Source organism: Nematostella vectensis, chromosome 12, assembly GCF_932526225.1.
Source record: "Nematostella vectensis chromosome 12, jaNemVect1.1, whole genome shotgun sequence".
Classification (NCBI taxonomy): domain Eukaryota; kingdom Metazoa; phylum Cnidaria; class Anthozoa; order Actiniaria; family Edwardsiidae; genus Nematostella; species Nematostella vectensis.
The window spans coordinates 5,475,077-5,497,358 of NC_064045.1; the positions used below are offsets into that span (position 1 = coordinate 5,475,077).

The 22,282-nt window shown below is 43.5% G+C and overlaps 3 protein-coding genes across 8 annotated transcripts in view; 1 reads left to right on the top strand and 2 right to left on the bottom strand.

Moving 5' to 3' along the window:
* The first annotated feature begins 2,464 nt into the window (after positions 1-2,464).
* LOC5505604 (gamma-glutamyl hydrolase) lies at positions 2,465-11,815 on the top strand. Its single transcript, XM_001626321.3, has 9 exons — positions 2,465-2,737; positions 3,585-3,687; positions 4,336-4,386; positions 4,459-4,543; positions 4,877-5,018; positions 10,004-10,110; positions 10,832-10,925; positions 11,142-11,279; positions 11,496-11,815. The coding sequence occupies exons 1-9, from the start codon at positions 2,638-2,640 to the stop codon at positions 11,618-11,620; spliced, it is 945 nt and encodes a 314-aa protein (XP_001626371.1). The 5' UTR covers positions 2,465-2,637; the 3' UTR covers positions 11,621-11,815.
* Positions 5,988-8,495, bottom strand: LOC116613352 (low-density lipoprotein receptor-related protein 1B). Its single transcript, XM_032373951.2, has 5 exons — positions 8,344-8,495; positions 7,722-8,082; positions 7,065-7,220; positions 6,647-6,826; positions 5,988-6,265 (listed from the first exon to the last, which is right to left on the bottom strand). The coding sequence occupies exons 2-5, from the start codon at positions 8,075-8,077 to the stop codon at positions 6,118-6,120; spliced, it is 840 nt and encodes a 279-aa protein (XP_032229842.2). The 5' UTR covers positions 8,078-8,082; positions 8,344-8,495; the 3' UTR covers positions 5,988-6,117.
* The window catches only part of LOC5505605 (DNA-dependent protein kinase catalytic subunit), a 93,465-nt gene continuing 82,840 nt past the window's right edge, over positions 11,658-22,282 (bottom strand). For 3 of the 6 annotated variants that reach the window (XM_048720238.1, XM_048720237.1, XM_048720241.1), the window contains 10 exons: positions 21,497-21,619; positions 20,460-20,557; positions 18,980-19,066; positions 15,791-15,892; positions 15,540-15,611; positions 14,998-15,199; positions 14,739-14,927; positions 13,329-13,371; positions 12,839-12,941; positions 11,658-12,233 (listed from right to left, as the gene is read on the bottom strand). In XM_048720238.1, the coding sequence (XP_048576195.1) occupies positions 12,029-12,233; positions 12,839-12,941; positions 13,329-13,371; positions 14,739-14,927; positions 14,998-15,199; positions 15,540-15,611; positions 15,791-15,892; positions 18,980-19,066; positions 20,460-20,557; positions 21,497-21,619 (1,224 nt within the window). In that variant the 3' untranslated portion in view covers positions 11,658-12,028. The other 3 variants (XM_048720239.1, XM_048720240.1, XM_048720242.1) reach the window with 3 other exon arrangements.

The window sequence follows — 22,282 nt, forward strand, 5'->3', positions numbered from 1 at the left end:
GAAATATGATTTCAATCGTACTGTAGTATGGTGGCCCAGTGTTATAACAGAAAAACCAATCACAATACTGGAAATCAACTATAAAAAATATAAAATAAAACAAATTAAAATACTAATTTCTTTATTTAATATTTATTCTCTATTTATATTTTATTCTTTGAACAAAAATACAAAAAAAATATTGTGGCAAAAAAAATATTGACAAAAAATGACAAACAGAAATATTAATTGAAACATCCCGCACGAAATTTATTCACAAAAAAATTATATAAAACTGATAAAAAAATCTGGACGTCCAAAAATAAACCGCATCGAAAATCAACATTGAAAATCAACATTGAATATCAACATTGAAAATCAACATTGAAAAACAGCATTGAAAATATTAAAAAACCATCGTCCTTATAGTGTCACCAGATCCCTTTGTTATTATAACGATGGGCCACGTAGATATTTCTATGTTGGTGAAATTTACCTTTGATTTTCAATGTTTTTAATGTTCGACTCCAGCAATTTGCCTGCAGAACAATTCGGGACGATTTGTTTCCCAGCAAAAAAAGGGTCTAACATCTTCTCAGCCAGCAAAAAAAAAGGCTGCGGAACAGATCAGTTTTGTGCCCTTGGGTATATTAATCTAAATTCTACACACAATTAGATGCCTGCTACGGCAATATTTGTGACTTTAATCCGCATGAGGTTTGAACCGCATTGTCACCTGTTTACTTCCGGAGGTCCGACGGAAACCCTAACCGTTAAAAGACAAAAGAATCTATTAGAATCCGAGATATTTAACAGGCCATCCGCCCTAAATTATTAATTACATCCCCAAAGTTTCAAGGACTCGAACTGTTCAACAACAGTTGAACTGTTCAACAACAGTTTCAAGGACTCGAACTGGACTATAAGCAGCGCCTTCTTAATCTCCTCCCTCTGTGCTATTTCCTTGAATACCTTGATCTGCTTTTCCTCTATCGATGTATCAAAGGCGAGATACACATGGACATCTCCAGTATCATCCAAGTTTCAAACTCTAGCACTCGTCGAGGTTCAACAGGATTAGACATTCGCTTGATCGCTTCGCGAACCTCTACCTTCCGCGAATCGTATTTTGTACGTGTTTGCCCTGCCTGGAATGCCCCTCCCCCCCCTGCAAATTAGATCGTCTGAGCGGACCTCCCTCTTCAAGTCTCGCCTGAAGTCACTACTGGCAACGCGCCTATCCGAAGTCTTCCACCCTGACGACATCCGGACATGGCGCATCTTATGTCCAATTTGTAGGCAGTGCAACATTGATTCAGTTTGTCGCTGTTAAGTTTGCTAGTGTTGTTTTTATGTATGTAATGTTGACTATACTGCTGACCAACGGAGGCTGAGCCTGTAAGGGACCTCGAGTCCTGTTATTTGCCTCCTACGGCCGTCATCACCGTGAATGTAATAAATAAATAAATGAAAAAAAAAGAAACTCCCAATAGACACACTGCTATCAATATTTTGAAATATTTTACGCGTTTTCCGTTAAAAAAAAAAAAAAAAAACGAAACAAAAAACGTTACCGACCGGAAGTAAACTGGTGATAATTTGGCTTTAACCGCTATGGGCACACACATGCCACCCTTTTTCGCCTGTCCCTTCTTTGACCTATGTGAAACTAACGCTCTTCGTGACGCCCCTTGAAAACCCCATACGAGACAAACACCAACACCCTTTTTCATCTTGCCACCCTCATCACACCAAAAGGACTACCCCATATAGCCTCGCCCTCCTTCTTCGCTGCATTTGATCCTACAGAAGAGAGCTTATAACTGCTGCGATGAACTCACCAACTACCTCCTCAAGCGTGGTCCACTTTTCCCAAGAGACAAATCCTACGCAATGCTAGCATTTCCCACATTGACGCCCTACGCCCTAACAATGACAACCAAATACTAGCTGTAACATGCCACTGTAACCCATTTTTAAGCTGAAGAAGGCAGATATTGGAAATATTGTCAACTCTGCGTTGTTGTCGACTTTTCTTTTAAAGATTTATCGATCGTTTTCGGATCTGCAAAAATATCATTCCGTAGGCCGACAATTTACCTGCGGTGTGATGTGACAATAAACCCTCACACCACACACCCCTACTTTTCAAGGAGGGATTCCATCGCAACCACAGTTGAATAAAACTCAGAAATATCCAAGTGTTATAAGCAAGGAGCCAATGGTCTTTCTGAAAAAAACAAAAAAACAAATGATATCTCTTAGGTCTAAAGGTTGGTTCTCACTTGGACGTAAGCGCAAGCGGAACGCACGTAAGAGGGCCATTTGTTGGAAAAACTCCACGATTAAAATGTAACCCTCCAAAAATAAAGAATATTGTATTGTATTGTATTGTATTGTATTGTATTGTATTTTTTCCGATTCTCACTAAAACATAAGCGGAAGCGGAAGCGCAAGAGAACTCAACTGCTTGATTTTCTTGGGTTTGCGCTTGTGTTTGACCGATTCTCACTTGTGTTGCGCTTCCTTTGCGATAACGCTTGCGCAGGTAAACAATGTGAAAAGCCTTGGAACGAGTCCCGTACCAATCGTACCAATCGGGGTCCCTGTGCCTTTTTTCGTGGCGCCTTGTTTTCTTGTGACTTGACTTTGAGCATCATGGCTGTTTTTAATTTCCGTATCGTTTTTATCACATTTCTGCTCGCGAAAGTACATTCACTTTCAGTTGAAGAAGTCAAAACGCATAGACCAATTATAGGTAAGCCCTGATTATCTCTAGCACAGCGATATAGTGCACCTTTTTTATGTTTTTTGGCGGGCATACAGGAACTTAAATTAGTTTTAAATCACGACAATTCCATGTGCACTTTGATTTTTGCGATTATTTGATACACTCTTTTAGATTATAAGTGGGATAAAGAATCCTTGGTCACCATTGCATAGACATGTATGCTTACCTTACTTATGTCATATGCCGGTAAAATTCTTTGATCATGCCCACATGATTTGTTCGGTTTCTTGGTAGGTTAGGCTCGAATGGCTGTTAAGTAAGTGCTATGTCATTTGGTATATTTTTATGTGAAAACCAATATATCTCTCTATTACTCAACTCTTATATTAGATAAGAGTATAGGTTATACTCTATATTTCTTGGTTTAAAATAAATCACCATGACAACATATAGTGTAACAAGTCTATTGAAATTAAGACCATTTTACATTGGAGACGTTTTATATTGTAAACCAAATGGTAAGTTTCTTTATAAATAGTTTTATGTGTTTTGGGTGATTTTAATATTCTTTCCTGAAAAACAAACAAAAAAAATCTGTAGACAGAAGACACTCATGTCAGCTACATAATGTTTCGAGAATAGCCTTTTTTTCTCTCTTACAAACTTCTCCAAAAAATTACAATTTAGGACCCTCTTAGTATGTAAAGAATTTTGTGAAAAAATTAGCTGCTGATTTTAAAGCAGTTGACATGTGTTTCCACTGTACAAAAAACCTGCCACTTGTTCATCAGGTTATATGCACGGACATTGTACTAAAATAAGTAAAGCCTTGTAAGTATGCATGCTAAACTATGTAACTCTGTTTCTATCTCAGGCATATTGGCAGAGAAGGTGTATGGCTCATCTTCAAAATCATACATTGCTGCATCATATGTGAAATACATTGAGTCTGCTGGCGGCAGAGTTGTTCCTATTTTGTATCCTTTACAAATTTATCTTTGTTTTTTATTACATTTCAGTCAGTTTCTCTTATAACAGAAAACAGATACTCCCCCCCTCTATTTTTAGTCATACTGCACATCGAAGTCGAACACTACTGTATGTCAGTGGCGTATCCAAGCTTTCAAACAGTGCTTTGCGGTCCCAACTCTTATATCACATCATCGTGCTGGGGAAGCATAACATAACAGCTGCTTGTATGTTTTATCAAAAATACATCTATCAGCATATTGGGAGAGTGTTTTAAAGCATAATTAAGTCAATGGTCAATGGGTTAAGCATGAGAAGCAAATGTGTTGGATAGTTATAATTAATTGTGTGGCAAGGGCAGCAGTTATTTGTAAAGGTCATTTTTATCCACACCATCTATTAAGGGATCTTAAATTCCCATGGTGCTGCAATGGTTGTCCGGGAGCAAAATATTCAAGGAGTTTTTCAGGGGAATAGGCTCCCTCGCAGCCTTTCTGGACCTGGGCTTAAGCGGCTTCAAGCCTGACAAGCCCAGAATGGCTGCAAGAAAGACTACATGGCAAGGAGAAATAAAACATTTGAGATGATGGTGGATAATCATATAATTGTATCAAAAAAAATAGAAAGTCTGATAATTGATCCTTGATGTTCACAAGTCCAGATATGTCAGAGGACAAATTAGAGAAACTCTTTTATTCCATTAATGGGTAAGTTCATATGGAGTTATAAATCTATAGAAAATCACAATCAATAACAATATAATTTTTTCTCATTGTTAGTGTCCTTTTTCCTGGTGGAGGCGTAGACTTGAGCAAGTCTGGGTATGCCAAGAATGGGAAATTCCTATACAACATGGCCCTCAAGGTATGTGCTCTATGATACAATAAAAAAGCTGCAGATTATTGTTATTCACTATATAAAAATGAACCATTTGTTGTGATTTATCTGTCTATAGCAACTGCTGTAACAAATCTAATTCTTTCCAGCCACTAGCATAGCTGTCAACTCAACTAGGCAGGTCTCACAAGATTTTGGACCTCATCACAAGCCTTATTTTTGTGAGAATGTTCATACATTCTCTGTATTCACCCGCATTGTGGAAGAGCTAGCTAACAAGCTACCTGCATTGGCTCTTTTGGGTTCACATGCTGGCCCTTGTATGTATCTCAAGTTTCTTCCCATTTATTTTACTCACAGGCATATGACAAGGGCGACATTTTCCCAGTTTGGGGCTCCTGTCTTGGTTTTGAGCTGCTGACTGTGATTACTAGTGATGACAAAGTGGCATTATCTCGTGTTGATGCCGAGAACTTGCCTTTGCCATTGAACTTCTCTGAAGGTATTAAATACTCCTATAGATTCTTCTTACCTTTTTTTGCATTCTGTTGTACCAATCTCTGGAAGTATGATTAATTGCAGGCCCATGGCTAGGGTTTTGATGAGTGGGGTCGTTTCGCCATTTATCAGTATTCCCAGCTAGTTTACATTGTTCTTCAATTCTCTTTTATTTGAGCTTCCAGCCAAGTGGTTCTTCTTAACCCCCTGAAACCCCTAGTATCCTTCCCCCAGAAAACCCTAGTCCCCTTTGCAGCCTCCCTCCTCAGTAGCAAATGGATTGGAGCGCCTTCACAACTGACAAACATGAACGGCTGCAGAAGAGACCATGGAATCCCTGGCTAATTGGGTCTTATTGGTCACAGTTTTTTGGCCTGCTAATTTTTGTCCAAATGTGGGTGATTCATCAGTGGGTGATAGTTTAGTAAAAAAGTAGGTGATGTTAATGAGATATTGTGCTTTTGCCAATGAGGGTGCAGTATTGCTGAGGTCACTTTAAGATTATTTTGAAATGACTTGAAAAGTCATGGTTGATCGTTTTCCTTTTTTGGATTTTTTGTTAAGACATTGAAACCCTTCGTTGCTAACCTTAAACAGCTGACAGACCCTTTGCGAAACCCATGGCAAGCTACCCATGAATGTAAACATTTAAAACAAAGACATCTTACCAATGAACTGTCAGCAAATATCGTAATTATGCAACCATTAGAACCCAGGATTTGAATTGAGACCTAGGGGGGGGGGGTGCAGGTGTGTACCCAGGATTGGCTGCGCACCCCCCTGTGTACGCGCCTGGGGTGGGTACAGTGCAATAATTCTTGTAATATCCTTCGCCTCATGCTTTATTTGTGTCCTCCATCCCCACCCCTACTTATTATTTCTGTACCCATTCCTAAGACAAAAAATACCTACTCAAAATTAATGCGCTCTTATTGAAGTGGGCTGTGACATAACAGAGTAAAACAACGCTTAATTTCTTTTATATCATCACTTTATTATGAAAAAAGCTACTTTTAACACTTTACGACTCTACGCAACTTGTTCTTTAACTTTGAGAAGCTATTTTGCAAAAAAAGTAGTACATAAACGTTTTTTTTTTTTGCTTATCCGGTTTTCTTCGGGCTATTTGGCACCGCTGGCTCTTTGTCTTCTTCTTCAGCGTCAACTTTACCGGTTTTTGGCGGGTATTTCTTGGCACGCGCCTTCGCCGCTGCTGAGTTCTCGTCATTCACTGGTTGTGCCATGTCTTCACTGAAAAGATAACAAGAAACATGTTCACAAACAGTAAACAAAATGATTCACAAGCTTTCGATAAAAACCTTAAAGCTAGGACATGTTTCAGGCGCGTTACCCAGAATATTTGTCGAGGGGGGTGCGTAAGTCATAGTGTATCATGATGAAAAAAGAAAAATGTTGACAATACTTTCGATAAGAAATGGCTCAGTATTTTTTTTTTTTGGGAGAGGGGGGGGGAAGGGTTTCGGGATAGCAATGAAATGAAAACCATGCATCTAAGCAAGACCATGATTTTAAATTCCAAAAGCGAATTCTAGATTTGAGAAACTTTCGTCTTTGAGAAGCTTTTGTAATAGAGCTTAGTATGGCTAAGCTGTTTCGTGGCGAATGTCTCACCTTTCCACCTTCTTCACGGTCGACTCGTCCAGGATATCATCCAGCTGTTTAGAGTCTTGCTTGTTTTGATCGTCCTTCTTCTTAAGGGTCCTCTTTCCATACACCCCCCTGCATCCGGTCTCGTCTGAGCCGTCTCCACAGTCATTATCACGGTCACAGACCCAATTCCGGGGGATGCACCTTTGGAATAAAAGAACACAAACCATGCTTAGTCATTCTGTATTCTTAAATGGAGAGAAAACTTTGTGATATGAATTAAATCCTTAGAACACTTATAGAATCGACAACCGACTTTATTTGTTTTAGAAACGGCAATAGACTATGGTAAATTTCACCAGATCTTCCACTAAATTCTCCCCATCTAAACAAGGAGAGACACAGGTTAACAGTAGGGAGAAGTGCAGTTCTGAACATGTACCTGTCGTTATCACAGCGATATCGTCCGGCTCCACACCAGCCCCCACCGGCGCGATTGCACTGAACCTCATCTGAACCATCGCCACAGTCGTTATCCTTGTCACACACCCAGCTCCTGCTCACACAGCGACCGTTACGACAACGGAACTGGGAACTCCTGGAACGCAAGGAAAACGGACGTGTTAGTGTTGGGAATATTTTTTTTCTCTCTCAAAATTTACTGTCGAATCCGTTGTATCGCGATCCGCGTTTTCAAAACACGATCTGTTTTGGTTTTCTGTTCCGTTTCTGAGCCAATTCTGAGCCAATCGGAGTCTCGCTTTGTGCACTTCCCTGGCTATCCTCTGGACGGATACCAGACAGTGTCGCGACAGAAAGCCAGGCAACTGAACTAGGAGAGAGATAGCTAGAATCTAATTGTCTTAGAATAATTTGACTTGCGGATTAGAAAATCCCAAAAGACAAAAACAAATCGATGTTTTGAAAATGTGGCGTCGCGATACAACTAATTCGGTAGTAATGACTTTGAAGACATAGTAGTAAAATACTATATCAGGAGGCCTGTACCTATTTAGGTATGATAAGCAGTATTCGCTAATTTTTATTTACTGTTCGGAGTTATCACTCGTAAATAACTAGGTATTATTCGGGAACTTACGAGCAGCTTCCGCATCCGGTCTCGTCCGAGCCATCGCGACAGTCGTTTTCTCCATCACACCTCCAATGACGATAGATCAAGTGGCCGTTGCTGCATGTATGATGGTGAGCACTATTGTACGACACAATCTGCGCTGTTCCTGAGATACTAACGCAGACATATCTCCGACGGTCGACGATCTGCCCGGTGCAGCATCCGTAATGGCTTCCGGCTGGGACTTGGAATAAGTTCGACCCGCAGACGAACACGTGACATGATTGGTAGGCTGGGTGGCAGTACGATGCGTAGGAGTACGCCTCGACTTGGTGATAGGCGGCGAACGCCAGCACGAGACACAGGCTCACAACGGTTTTCATCTTTCCTAGAGAGGAGAGACAAATAAATCCAAGCAAACAAAAAAAAAGTAATTGATAAAAAAAACTAAAGCAAAGAAATAGTGAGAACAAAAGATGAAAATTGCAACTTCGACGAGTACAAGAAAAAAAAAAACGCCCAGTGTTTGCATTAAAAAGTTAATATTGAAAGAGTTATTAAGTTTTAAGGGTTTATAAAATTAAATTACACTTTAGTGATTGAAATTTCAAATTATGATATACAACAAACAAATGCTGTTGTTTCTTACCTCAGTGAATCTCTCTTGTATTTTGGAGTATGAAGTTGGGAGCTGGATTTAAAGCCCTTACCCAGGATTTACTTGTATTTATACCCAACCCCGTGCGTAATATAATCAACACTACTAGATATGCCTGCGCTGAAGGAAGGTTGCGCGCTCGACCTTTTATCAGCTCTGACCCCGTCATAGCAAAATTCATTTTCTAGGCACTTGTTATGTCAACATCATATCACAATGGAAAATTTAAGCCCTTCTCCACCCCCTCTCCCTGGTTTTTGCGGTGTACAATAGTACAGTTCCTTTTGATTTTGCCTTTTTTACTGCTCGCTCGTAAACGGATAGGTCGTACGTATATCATGGTCTCTTGGTTGTATATTTTACATATCTAGATTTGATATTTATAATAATCGTATTCGAGTAAAGCTATGGTCACCGGTCCTGTGAAAGGGGCTAATTACCGCATTGACACTAGTTTACTTCCGGTCGATTACGTAATAATCTCCGATGATTTTTAACGGAAAACGTGGAAAATATTTCAAAATTGTAAAAGCAGTGTGTCTTTTGGAAGATTCTTCGAGGATGTGACTCATAATTTAGAGCGGATGGCCTGTTTAATATTTCGTATTTCAACAAATTTTTTTTCTCTTGTCGGAGGTTTCCGCTCCGTCCGCCGGACCTCCGGAAGTAAACTGGTGACAATGCGGTTGTGACAATGCGTTGAAACTGGTTCAAGTTTATTTTCAACTTTGACCTTGCTTCAGCTGCTGATTGTTGTTTTCGGAAGTCCTTCGTTTTTTGTTTGTCGTGAAAATTATAAATGCACAGCGTAAATGTATAAACTAGTTGTTTCGTCTATGCCTATGGAAGGTAAAAACAACTTCACTTCCCGACATATGTTTCATATGAATGCGCAAGAGTTAAAGTATTCAAAATTCAAGGCGATTAAAAAGATTTTACGGCTCTCTTTTCACTTCTGTTTGTTATGGTAAAATTGTATTTTTTTTAAGTTCCTGCTCCTGTATGTCAACAATGATTTGCTTTAGCGAGGTTAGACTAGATCTTATCATATTAAGTATATTGTTCCTTTTTGTGCATGACATTGCTTGAGCGAGGGCACAAATTCTGAAGGGGAGGCAAAAATAATTTCTAGTTATCGATTTGAAAACAAAGTTGCTGTTGACAAGCTCAAAAGGAATACAATATCGAGAGTAATTGCCACGAAAAATAGCGAGAAATAGTTAGTGTAAGTAGTTTGCGGTATCCGGTTTGAGTTACCCTAAATGCTCGTTTTAGCGCCCTTGGCGTTTAATCAATTTTTTTGAGTCGCGTGCGGAGTGCTATTTCGAAGTGGGATGATGTCCTGTACGGTCTATCCCCTCCCCTAGCCTGCGTTCCTCCCCTTCCCTTGAGCCGCTACGCAGGCTACCCTCCCCCAACTTTTTATGGTGTTTATGCTTCAAGAAAATTAGACAGTTCGCCCCGTATAATCTCATTAGCCCTCCCGTCGGCATTATCTATGCCCTTTAGGTTTCAGGGGGAGCAGACTGTTTGCTGTGCCCCATTCTGTACCCCCCTGACTTTCTCGTTGCTCTTTAGGTTTCAGGGGGAGCAGACTGTTAGCTGATGCTTTATTCTGTACCCCCCCCCTGACTTGCTTGATGCTCTTCAGGTTTCAGGGGGAGCAGACTGTTTGCTGATGCCCCAGATGGTCTCATTAAGGCTGTTCAGACTTCAAACATCACCTTGAATAACCATCACTACGCACTCGCGCCTGGAGTAAGTCAGAAAAACGATTCACTTCATTGTAGCCATCTCAGATAGACTCGAGACAAACGTTTGTGTGCACGAGTTTATGGCCTGCAAGCCGGCTCTCCTGTGAGTTTTCGGGAAAAATTTTCGTTTTCGGGGTTCAGGGTCCCTGTGGCGCAAAACATAGAGAGTGGGGTGGGGTAGAGGGAGGGAGGAAAGGGAAGTACGAACCCAACTCCCCCTTCTCTCGCTTATCTGCTCGTCACAGGAATCCCGAAACCAGGACCATCCGAATTAACCCACTTGAGAGCCGGCTACCAGGCTAGCGAGTTTACTCGAGGAAATCACTCAACTAACTCGTCGGGTAAGAAAGAAACTGTTTGGGTTGGTTTGGTAATTTCACCGGGTGCCGGGAAAGCTAAAGGCTCGAAAATCTATTCCGTCGGGTCTGTTACAGAGGCGTTTTTCAAGGTGAACCGCGAATACAAACGAGATCATAAAGCCAAATCACAATTTTTTGCATTGTTATTTCCGGAGCTCCATAAGATTCTCGCTTATGTACTCATGCTATTTACCGTAAATCGAGGCTCAAACTGTATTTATGCGTCCATCGTCCGCCTGTAAAACGGTCATTAAACCGGACAAATAAAATCATAGTGTGCATATTATCACAGCCAAACAATTAACTAGCCAATCAGAGTCCACATTTTTCTCTAGCCTTTTAACACCGAATCCTTGTTTTCTATAGGATTTTGGGAAAAACGATGCCCTATCCAGTTTTTACAAAGTTCTATCCACGAATGTTGACAGAAAAGGAAAGGAATTTATTTCAACGGTTGAAGGTATGTAGCTGATTAATGTAGTGAATTTACTAATAGTCACATTTTTGTCTTCTGAGGGAAAGAGATAAAGGGGGGGGGGTTTGGAGTGATCATAGCTCTCTTAATATTGACTGGAAACTAAGTTCATTTTACCCTCCCCTCCCCCTAAGAAACATTAGATGCTTCAGCCCCTGACGTGTGAACCAGTCGGTACTAGCACATTTGCATCTGTACCAGGCATTAAATACCCGGTGTACGGCGTACAGTGGCACCCAGAGAAGAACCAGTTTGAGTGGAGCAGACGGGAGGATATCCCTCACAGCAAAGAGGCTATTCAGATCGGACAGTACATGGCTAACTTTTTAGTCAACCAAGGTACAGTATGTGTGCTGTTATGGAAAGTTTTTTTCAGGTCCACAATCTTTAAACTAGACACAAATGAATTTCCGAGACATTACTAGATTATTATTTTCGAGATGTGCTTTGCTATAAAAAATTGTTTCTAAGGCACTTAAAACAAAGGTCCGTTTTTTTTTTTTGAGAAAATTATTACAAGTTATGTACAATTATCCTCATTTTCTTTTTCCTCAGCGCGAATGAATGACCATCATTTCCCGAGCACAAGCGAAGAGGACGCAGCCTTGATCTACAACTACAACTCCACCTTCACAGGAAAGCACTCAAACTTTATGCAATGCTACTACTTCGAGCAGTAAAACGGAACAACAAAGGAAACAATGTATTAAGGACAGGTTTTGACTATGCAATTTTTATTACCGATGAGTATATAATGTGCCATTGAAACCAGTCAATTTATACCTCACTCGTCAGTTCATTGGCATGTTTACAACTACATATTCGGAGTTTCCATGGAATTGTGCGAATTTATGGATAAAACAGAATATACTGTGTCAGTGTGTCTAGTACGGGTCACACCCACGCCTCCGAATTCGTTCAAAGAATGTTAACAAGACAACATCTTGGGGGTGATCAGCTGGTCTTTCTTAGTTTTTCTAGTAAGGGTCATACCCGCGCCTCCCATACCCTTCAAAGAATGTTGACAAGACAACATATTGGGGTGATTAGCTGGACTTTCTGCCCTGAGTAAGTTTTTCTAGTACGGGTCACACCCATGCCTCCCATCCCTCCCACGCCCTGCCGAGAATGTTGACATCCGTGGCTTGATCGATGAGACAGTCGACTTGCGCCTCTGAAGTTAACTCGTTCTCCTCCTTCTGCGCGCGGACGTTGTGCCTGCGATCTCCCAGACACGCCGATTGCAGATTACGGAACCAAGAACGCCTTCTATGACCAAGTTCCAGTTCTTGTCTGCAGAAAATGTGTGAAGAATACCGAATTGGAACCGGACAATATTACCCTCCCTCTAGTAATAATTTTAATTGGCATAAAACAATGTCAAGATTGACATAAATCTTGAGTTCAGAGCCCTATTATACGTCACATGAGAATACGATCGAAGGCTGTAGTTAACGAGTGGCGCGGGGGGAGGGGGGTTGTAGTTGATGGGGGAAGTTGCTAAGTTATAGAAGGGGGTGGGTGGGTTGTTTACCATTTAAGCGGAAATTCCGGTACTTCTGGTTATTTTGTAAATGGTACAGATCCCTACCACTAGGAATTTTCCGAAAAATGTGAAATTGCTTGAGAGGTAGTCCACGTTCACGATACCAGAAATTCCGGAAAATCGTGTACCATTTGCAGTTTTCCATAGAATATTTGACCGAGGCCCCCTATTCCTCAGGACCCCAAAAGTAAAATTTCTGGGTACAGATGCAAATGGTACATTAGTCACCCCGGGAATTCTGGAATAAAGGAAGTTTTTTGTTACCATTCCGGAAAAGCTAGGATCTCATTCCGGAATTTGCGATTAAATGGTAAACAGCCGGGGTCACAGCTGGACAATGGGCGAACAATACCTTGTCACAAATGCTGGATTGGCCCCTTTTAGCTTTCGCTGGGCCGTCAGAACCTTTTCTCTCGGGTACCAAGTAAGGTCTTCGTCTGTGGTAAAAGGTACAACTACTAAATAATTACCTAGGTTACTAATTAAGCGCTTCGTCTATGGTGGAAGGTGCAAATACCAAGTAAATACCTAGGTTACTAGGTAAAGTCTTCGTCTGGGCCACGTAGGAGCTATCGGAGGATTTCACCACATTGGATTGGTGCACCACAGACAAAGGGCGAGAATACATTAGAACAATGAGGTCTAGCCAATCCTGTTGAGCCTTACGGGCGGATTTCTACACTTCTGCTTCGTCTATGGTGGAAGGTGCATGGGTACCTAGCAAGGTCTTGGGCAAAAGAAGGAAATGACTACTCTACAAAGCCCGGGGTAAACTTAAAAAAATGTTAAAAAAAGAATAATGTACCAAGTTTTCTCGATGGCTAGAAATATACAGTACATACCAATTTCCATATGCTGATCTTCCGCTTGCTTTCTGGCAAACATCTGGAATAGAACAACAATTTGAATATAAATTCTGAGTACTACGCACTTTGATGGCTGAACACACTGTTCCCCACCCCTTCACGGTACAATACCCCACCCATACCCCTCCACAGTACACTTCTCACCCTGCCCCTCCACAGTACACTTCTCACCCATACCCCTCCACAGTACACTCTTCACCCATACCCCTCCACAGTACACTCTTCACCCTGCCCCTCCACAGTACACTTCTCACTCTAGCCCTCCACAATACACTTCCGCCCTACCCCTCCCCCTCCCTCCAGAGAACACTTCTTACCCTAACCCTACACAGTACAATTCCGCCCTACCCCTCCACAGTACACTTCCCACCCAACCCCGGCAGAGAACACTTCTCATCCAGCCCTCCACAGTACACTTCTCACCCAGCCCTCCACAGTACACTTCCGCCCTACCCCCCCCCCCCCTCCAGAGAACACTTCTTACCCTAACCCTACACAGTACAATTCCGCCCTACCCCTCCACAATACACTTCCCACCCAACCCCGGCAGAGAACACTTCTCATCCAGCCCTCCACAGTACACTTCTCACTCTAGCCCTCCACAATACACTTCCGCCCTACCCCTCCCCCTCCCTCCAGAGAACACTTCTTACCCTAACCCTACACAGTACAATTCCGCCCTACCCCTCCACAGTACACTTCCCACCCAACCCCGGCAGAGAACACTTCTCATCCAGCCCTCCACAGTACACTTCTCACCCAGCCCTCCACAGTACACTTCCGCCCTACCCCCCCCCCCCCCCCTCCAGAGAACACTTCTTACCCTAACCCTACACAGTACAATTCCGCCCTACCCCTCCACAATACACTTCCCACCCAACCCCGGCAGAGAACACTTCTCATCCAGCCCTCCACAGTACACTTCTCACCCAGCCCTCCACAGTACACTTCCGCCCTACCCCCCCCCCCCCCCTCCAGAGAACACTTCTTACCCTAACCCTACACAGTACAATTCCGCCCTAACCCTACACAGTACAATTCCGCCCTACCCCTCCACAGTACACTTCCCGCCCTACCCCTCCACAGTACACTTCTCACCCTGCCCTTCCACAGTACACTTCTCACCCTGCCCTTCCACAGTACACTTCTCACCCTACCCTTCCACAGTACACTTCTCACCCTAGCTCTCCACAGTACACTTCCCGCCCTACCACTCCACAGTACACTTCCCGCCCTACCCCTCCACAGTACACTTCCCGTCCTACCCCTCCACAGTACACTGCTCACCCTACCACTCCACAGTACACTTCTCACCCTGCCCCTCTACAGTACACTTCTCACCCAGCCCCTCCACACTACACTTCCCGCACTACCCCTCCACAGTACCTGCCAGTCTAGGGACGGCTCTTTGACGAACACATCCATTGTGTTGAGAAGCAGCTCGTGGTTTCCTCGCAAGGCTCGCATCACGTGGATCATCGTGTTTCGCACCAGTCCACTCTCCTTGAGCGGGAGTAGCAAGTTCGTGAACTGACGCGTCAGACGGAATGGAACCAGCTCAGGGACCGGTAGGAACTGCAGGAATTTAGAATTTACAGGATTTCCATACTATGCTTGATAATAAGACGACATCTTTACCACCCACCTGTGTGGCTGATCCAAAGGAGTGTCCAAAATCTATGCCGATCAGACCGCCTGTTCGCATATCGACCAGGAAGTTGGACAAATGTCTGTCGCCGATGCCCAGGACATACTGGCAGATACAGATGCACGCGTGCGTCCGAGCGAAGTGTGTGCGAAGCGTCAGGTAGGCCTCAGGGGAAGCGGCCAGCTGCTGGAACGCCCGCCTTGAGGGGAGAGAAGAGCACGTGTTTTTGAGAAAAATCAAGCAATAACAATTAGGAAATAGTTGTACGTCGATGTATATTGACAGGTTACGTATGTATATTTACAGGTTACGTATGTATATTGACAGGTTATGTATGTTTCTTGACAGGTAACGTAAGAATATTGACGGGTACGTATGTTTATTGACAGGCTAAGTATGTATATTGACAGGTAACGTATCTACATTGACAGGTTACGTATGTATAATGACAGGTTACGTAAGTATAATGACAGGTTACGTATGTATACTGACAGGTTACGTAAGTATATTGACAGATTACGTATGTATTCATGTTCTACCTTAACAAATCCCATGGTACTTGGGCTTGTTTTTTCTTGAATTCACTTTCAGTATCTGTTCGATTTGCCTCCCTGGAAATAATGATGTCAAATAAAATACGCAAAGTTAAATCAAGCATATTTTTTGTCTTCCTTCTAACCACCCTGTCTCTTCCTCGAATCCCTCATTCTCCCTTTTTTTTACCCCCTTCTTTGCCTTGCTGATTTTTCCATTTTCTTTTCTTCTCTTACTTTGTTTATTATCTTATTACCTGTAAATATTGCCGTAAGTGGCTGCTAGATAAACATTCTTTTTCTTGTCCATCACGACAAAATTGTTGACCCATTTCTGGTGTAGATTCCTGGCACTAGCCCTGAAAACGGCATTATTTAAACCATTCATGTCCATAAAATAATATGTTACCAATAATATAATGATTACCTCGTATTTCATTGTTTTCCCCCTAGGAGGTCGCTTAATAGAGGTGCCATTGTTAGGGTGCACTTAACACGATACTGAGGGTGGTCGCTTAATAGAGGTGCCACTGTAAACACAACTCAGAACGGTCGCTAGGGTGGCCGCTTAATAGAGGTTCCACTGTATACATCACTTGGCACGGTCCCTAGGGTGCCCGCTTATTAGAGGTTCCACTGTATACATCACTTGGCACGGTCCCTAGGGTGGCCGCTTAATAGAGGTACCACTGTATACATCACTTGGCACGGTCCCTAGGGTGGCCGCTTAATAAAGGTACCACTGTATACATCACTTGGCACGGTCCCTAGGGTGGCCGCTTAATAGAGGTACCACTGTATACATCACTTGGCACGGTCCCTAGGGTGGTCCTTTATAGAGGTACCACTGTATACATCACTTGGCACGGTCCCTAGGGTGGCCGCTTAATAGAGGTACAACTGTATACATCACTTGGCACGGACCCTAGGGTGGCCGCTTAATAGAGGTACCACTGTATACATCACTTGGCACGGACCCTAGGGTGGCCGCTTAATAGAGGTGCCACTGTATACATCACTTGGCACGGTCCCTAGGGTGGCCGCTTAATAGAGGTACCACTGTGTACATCACTTGGCACGGTCCCTAGGGTGGTCGCTTAATAGAGGTACCACTGTATACATCACTTGGCACGGTCCCTAGGGTGGCCGCTTAATAGAGGTTCCACTGTATACATTACTTGGCACGGTCCCTAGGGTGGTCGCTTAATAGAGGTACCACTGTATACATCACTTGGCACGGTCCCTAGGGTGGCCGCTTATTAGAGGTACCACTGTATACATCACTTGGCACGGTCTCGAGGGTGGCCGCTATATAGAGGTTCCACTGTATACATCACTTGGCACGGTCCCTAGGGTGGCCGCTTAATAGATTCCTGGCACTAGCCCTGAAAACGGCATTATTTAAACCATTCATGTCCATAAAATAATATGTTACCAATAATATAATGATTACCTCGTATTTCATTGTTTTCCCCCTAGGAGGTCGCTTAATAGAGGTGCCATTGTTAGGGTGCACTTAACACGATACTGAGGGTGGTCGCTTAATAGAGGTGCCACTGTAAACACAACTCAGAACGGTCGCTAGGGTGGCCGCTTAATAGAGGTTCCACTGTATACATCACTTGGCACGGTCCCTAGGGTGCCCGCTTATTAGAGGTTCCACTGTATACATCACTTGGCACGGTCCCTAGGGTGGCCGCTTAATAGAGGTACCACTGTATACATCACTTGGCACGGTCCCTAGGGTGGCCGCTTAATAAAGGTACCACTGTATACATCACTTGGCACGGTCCCTAGGGTGGCCGCTTAATAGAGGTACCACTGTATACATCACTTGGCACGGTCCCTAGGGTGGTCCTTTATAGAGGTACCACTGTATACATCACTTGGCACGGTCCCTAGGGTGGCCGCTTAATAGAGGTACAACTGTATACATCACTTGGCACGGACCCTAGGGTGGCCGCTTAATAGAGGTACCACTGTATACATCACTTGGCACGGACCCAAGGGTGGCCGCTTAATAGAGGTGCCACTGTATACATCACTTGGCACGGTCCCTAGGGTGGCCGCTTAATAGAGGTACCACTGTGTACATCACTTGGCACGGTCCCTAGGGTGGTCGCTTAATAGAGGTACCACTGTATACATCACTTGGCACGGTCCCTAGGGTGGCCGCTTAATAGAGGTTCCACTGTATACATTACTTGGCACGGTCCCTAGGGTGGTCGCTTAATAGAGGTACCACTGTATACATCACTTGGCACGGTCCCTAGGGTGGCCGCTTATTAGAGGTACCACTGTATACATCACTTGGCACGGTCTCGAGGGTGGCCGCTATATAGAGGTTCCACTGTATACATCACTTGGCACGGTCCCTAGGGTGGCCGCTTAATAGAGGTACCACTGTATACATCACTTGGCACGGTCCCTAGGGTGGCCACTTAATAGAGGTACCACTGTATACATCACTTGGCACGGTCCCTAGGGTGGCCGCTTAATAGAGGTAGCACTGTATACATGACTTGGCACGGTCCCTAGGGTGGTCGCTTTATAGAGGTACCACTGTATACATCACTTGGCACGGTCCCTAGGGTGGTCGCTTTATAGAGGTACCACTGTATACATCACTTAGCACGGTCCCAAGGGTGGCCGCTTATTAGAGGTTCCACTGTATACATCACTTGGCACGGTCCCTAGGGTGGCCGCTTAATAGAGGTACCACTGTATACATCACTTGGCACGGTCCCTAGGGTGGCCGCTTTAATAGAGGTACCACTGTATACATCGCTTAGCACGGTCCCTAGGGTGGCCGCTTTATAGAGGTACCACTGTATACATCACTTGGCACGGTCCCAAGGGTGGTCGCTTAATAGAGGTACCACTGTATACATCACTTGGCACGGTCCCTAGGGTGGCCGCTTAATAGAGGTTCCACTGTATACATTACTTGGCACGGACCCCAGGGTGGTCGCTTAATAGAGGTGCCACTGTAAACACAACTCAGAACGGTCCCTAGGGTGGCCGCTAAATAGAGGTTCCACTGTATAAATTACTTGGCACGGACCCCAGGGTGGCCGCTTATTAGAGGTACCACTGTATACATCACTTGGCACGGACCCCAGGGTGGCCGCTTAATAGAGGTGCCACTGTAAACACAACTCAGAACGGACCCCAGGGTGGCCGCTTTATAGAGGTTCCACTGTATAAATTACTTGGCACGAACCCTAGGGTGGCCGCTTTATAGAGGTTCCACTGTATAAATTATTTGGCACGGACCCTAGGGTGGCCGCTTTATAAAGGGTCGACTGTATAAATTACTTGGCACGGACCCCAGGGTGGCCGCTTTATAGAGGTTCCACTGTATACATTACTTGGCACGCACCCGAGGGTGGCCGCTTAATAGAGGTACCACTACGTCCAGCTACGCCCGTAACACGGACACTCACATGGCTTGTTTCTCTGATTCTGTCGCCGCGATGTGAAGAAGCTCTTTGAGTGGTTTGGTGTTCTTGAGCCATTCAATCAGTCCAACCCTAGAGACAGAAATCAATATTTTTTATATCCATAAGGTCCAAGGGGTTTTTAATTTTCCTTTGAAGCCGTTCTGGACTCGTCACGCTAGGCGGCGCTGAAGACTAAGGATTTTATAGACAAATTCTTAGTAGGCAGCCTTATTTTTACTTGGTGAGGTTTCCTAATTAACCTTCAATAAATGCAAATTCTATTTGCAGGAATAAAGTTGACTATTTTTTTTAAATAATAATAGTATAATAATGATTTGGATATAACTTAATAAATATTTTATATTTGCATAAAATAAGTTTTCACAATGACTGGCATTCCAGATATTTCGGGGTTTTAAAGCTTGATTTTATACGTTATGACCAGCGGGGAGTAAATCGGCCACCCCATCTCCCCAGGCCGATAACACATCCCCTCGACATGACGGAAAAACATGACTTAACGCTTCAAATAAGCTCATTTCACATCTAATAAGGGGGAAATTTTCTCTAAGTACTTAGTGAGTAATAGCAAACAAGATATCAAATGCGACTTTTTTTAAATTGATGCGACTTTTTGTAAAGTGTCATTGAAATTTGAGCTTTTCTTCCCTGAGCTCATACATAGCGCAAGGATGATCAAGGAAAAAATATCTTAAAAAGCAAAAATATGGGTATTTGCATTTCGGCCTCACGTTATTTGTGCTTCAAAAATCAGTTCGGAATACAAAAAACCGATGGCCATTGTAAGAAATTGTGTCTTCTTTCTCTATCTCGAATTGCGAATTTTCCAGGTTTTTCCGTCATGTCCATCCCCTCCCAACTATACTTTTAAGCCCCTCCCTCAACTGCCCCTTTACTAGCCTACGAGCCAGTCTGTCCTTTTGCGTCCCTAGTCCGTAACAGCAATATACGCAGTCTTATGCCTAGTGCACACTAGCGACATATCGACATAACGACATGGGCGCGCGCACTCTTATCTTCGAAATAACGACATGAACATAACGACATAAGAGAAAAAACATGTTTTTTTCTTTTGCCTAGTGCACACTAGCGACATATCGACATAACGACATGGGCGCGCGCACTCTTATTTTCGACATAACGACATGGACATAACGACATAAGAGAAAAAACATGCTTTTTCTTTTATGTCTTTATGTCCATGTCGTTATGTGGGGCTAAACATAGTGCGCGCGCCCATGTCGTTGTGTTGTTATGTTGTTAGTGTGCACTAGGCATTAGGCGCTTGTGGGGTCAGGCTTCCCTCTAGGTCGGGTGAGTGCTCGAAGACACGCCAAATTTTGTGACTTTTTTGGCTTTCCGCCAAAGGAGAGACGGCTAGATGTCTGCCCCTTTACTCTCCACACTTAGCCTGCCGCTCCTCGGGTCTACCCCCACTTACACAAGCCCCTTTTTTACCTACCGTTGGGTCATGGGGATGACTTGGTACGTCCGTAATCTAAGATTACGCTGACTGCATGCCGGATCCTCGGACATTACTTCGTTCATCATGCAAAACAGCTGTAATAATAACATAACTTTACTTCATTTATCATGCCAAACAGCTGTAATAATAACATAACTTTACTTCATTTATCATGCCAAACAGCTGTAATAATTAATATACGAGACGGCAAGAACGTGGTTTGGAAAAGAGTTTGTTAGGGGACAGATTTTATTTTCTCAATTTTTGCTTTATTTATCAAGACCAATTTACGCGGCGTTGCTTAACATTTGGTTCGACAAAGAGGTAGGTAGAAATGACCTCCCATTTGTATTCATGGACCATTCAAGTTTCTCTTTTGCAAAATTTAGGTTTTGAAGGAGTGCTTTCTGCTTGTTCATGGCTGCATCTATATGTATTCGCAGTCACTGTACATTATTCCATCCCTAGTATATTGAATGAAGCGGCATTTATTCGAATTGGGCCTATACACCTCTTATTGGCTACGAGCCGTAAGGAAACTTATGGACCGGATTATTTTTCCATTGTTTTATGACCCAAGAGCGGAACTCCATGTGTTCTCAAACGAGGTCAATACAATATTTTAATATAGAATTTGGAGGGAGTTTTTTCATAGCAAAGTGTTCCGATGTTTTATGCGGCGCTCTAACCAAAAAACGAGAGTGGTCGTAGCTGTATAATAAACAAGATGAACTGCATACACTTTTTTTTTCAAATTATAAAGCCTCTCTTCAATTATCACCCTCGCCTCACCCCAATCAATCAATGTGTCGTATCCGCAGTGGTTCATGGGTAACGTATAAATTGACGAATTTTGGTCTCTGAACGCCGTTGAATGTTTAGTTTAGAGGTACATGAACATGAATGCTGAAGCTTCGTATACCTGTCTTTATTTTAATTTACGCTTATAATTTTATATATTTGATACCCACGAAGCACTGCGGGTGCAACCTTAAATTGGTATAAGACGTGTAAGACACTAATTTGTTATTGACCTGTTCAATCCGCTGATCTAGTCGAATGTCTTCCCCGCCTTTCACGAGGAACATGTGGTCCCTCTCATCATCACCACGGATGGTGACTCGCTTCGGCTTACGAATCGATGCCAGGACAAGCACCTAGCGAACACAAATCGTTAATAATTCAGGCATAAAGCAAGGATTTTTTCCATATCAATGTATTTATTTGAAAAACTAAAACAATCACTTATGGTACTTTTTTCAGCAGGGCTTTTGCTCCCAATGGGCCATTCCAGCTATCACAGTTCTAGTATGTCAGCGTGTCGGCCTCACCGCTAGTATGTTAGCGTGTCGGCCTCTCGCCTCTCTAGTATATTAGCGTGTCGGCCTCTCACCGCTCTAGTATGTTAGCGTGTCGGCCTCTCACCGCTCTAGTGTGTTAGCGTGTCGGCCTCTCGCCGCTCTAGTATGTTAGCGTGTCGGCCTCTCACCGCTCTAGTATGTTAGCGTGTCGGCCTCTCACCGCTCTAGTGTGTTAGCGTGTCGGCCTCTCACCGCTTTAGAGTGTTAGCGTGTCGGCCTCTCACCGCTCTAGTGTGTTAGCGTGTCGGCCTCTCACCGCTCTAGTATGTTAGCGTGTCGGCCTCTCACCGCTCTAGTGTGTTAGCGTGTCGGCTTCTCACCGCTCTAGTGTGTTAGCGTGTCGGCCTCTCACCGCTTTAGAGTGTTAACGTGTCGGCTTCTCAACGCTAGTATGTTAGCGTGTCGGCCTCACCGCTAGTATGTTAGCGTGTCGGCCTCTCACCGCTTTAGTGTGTTAGC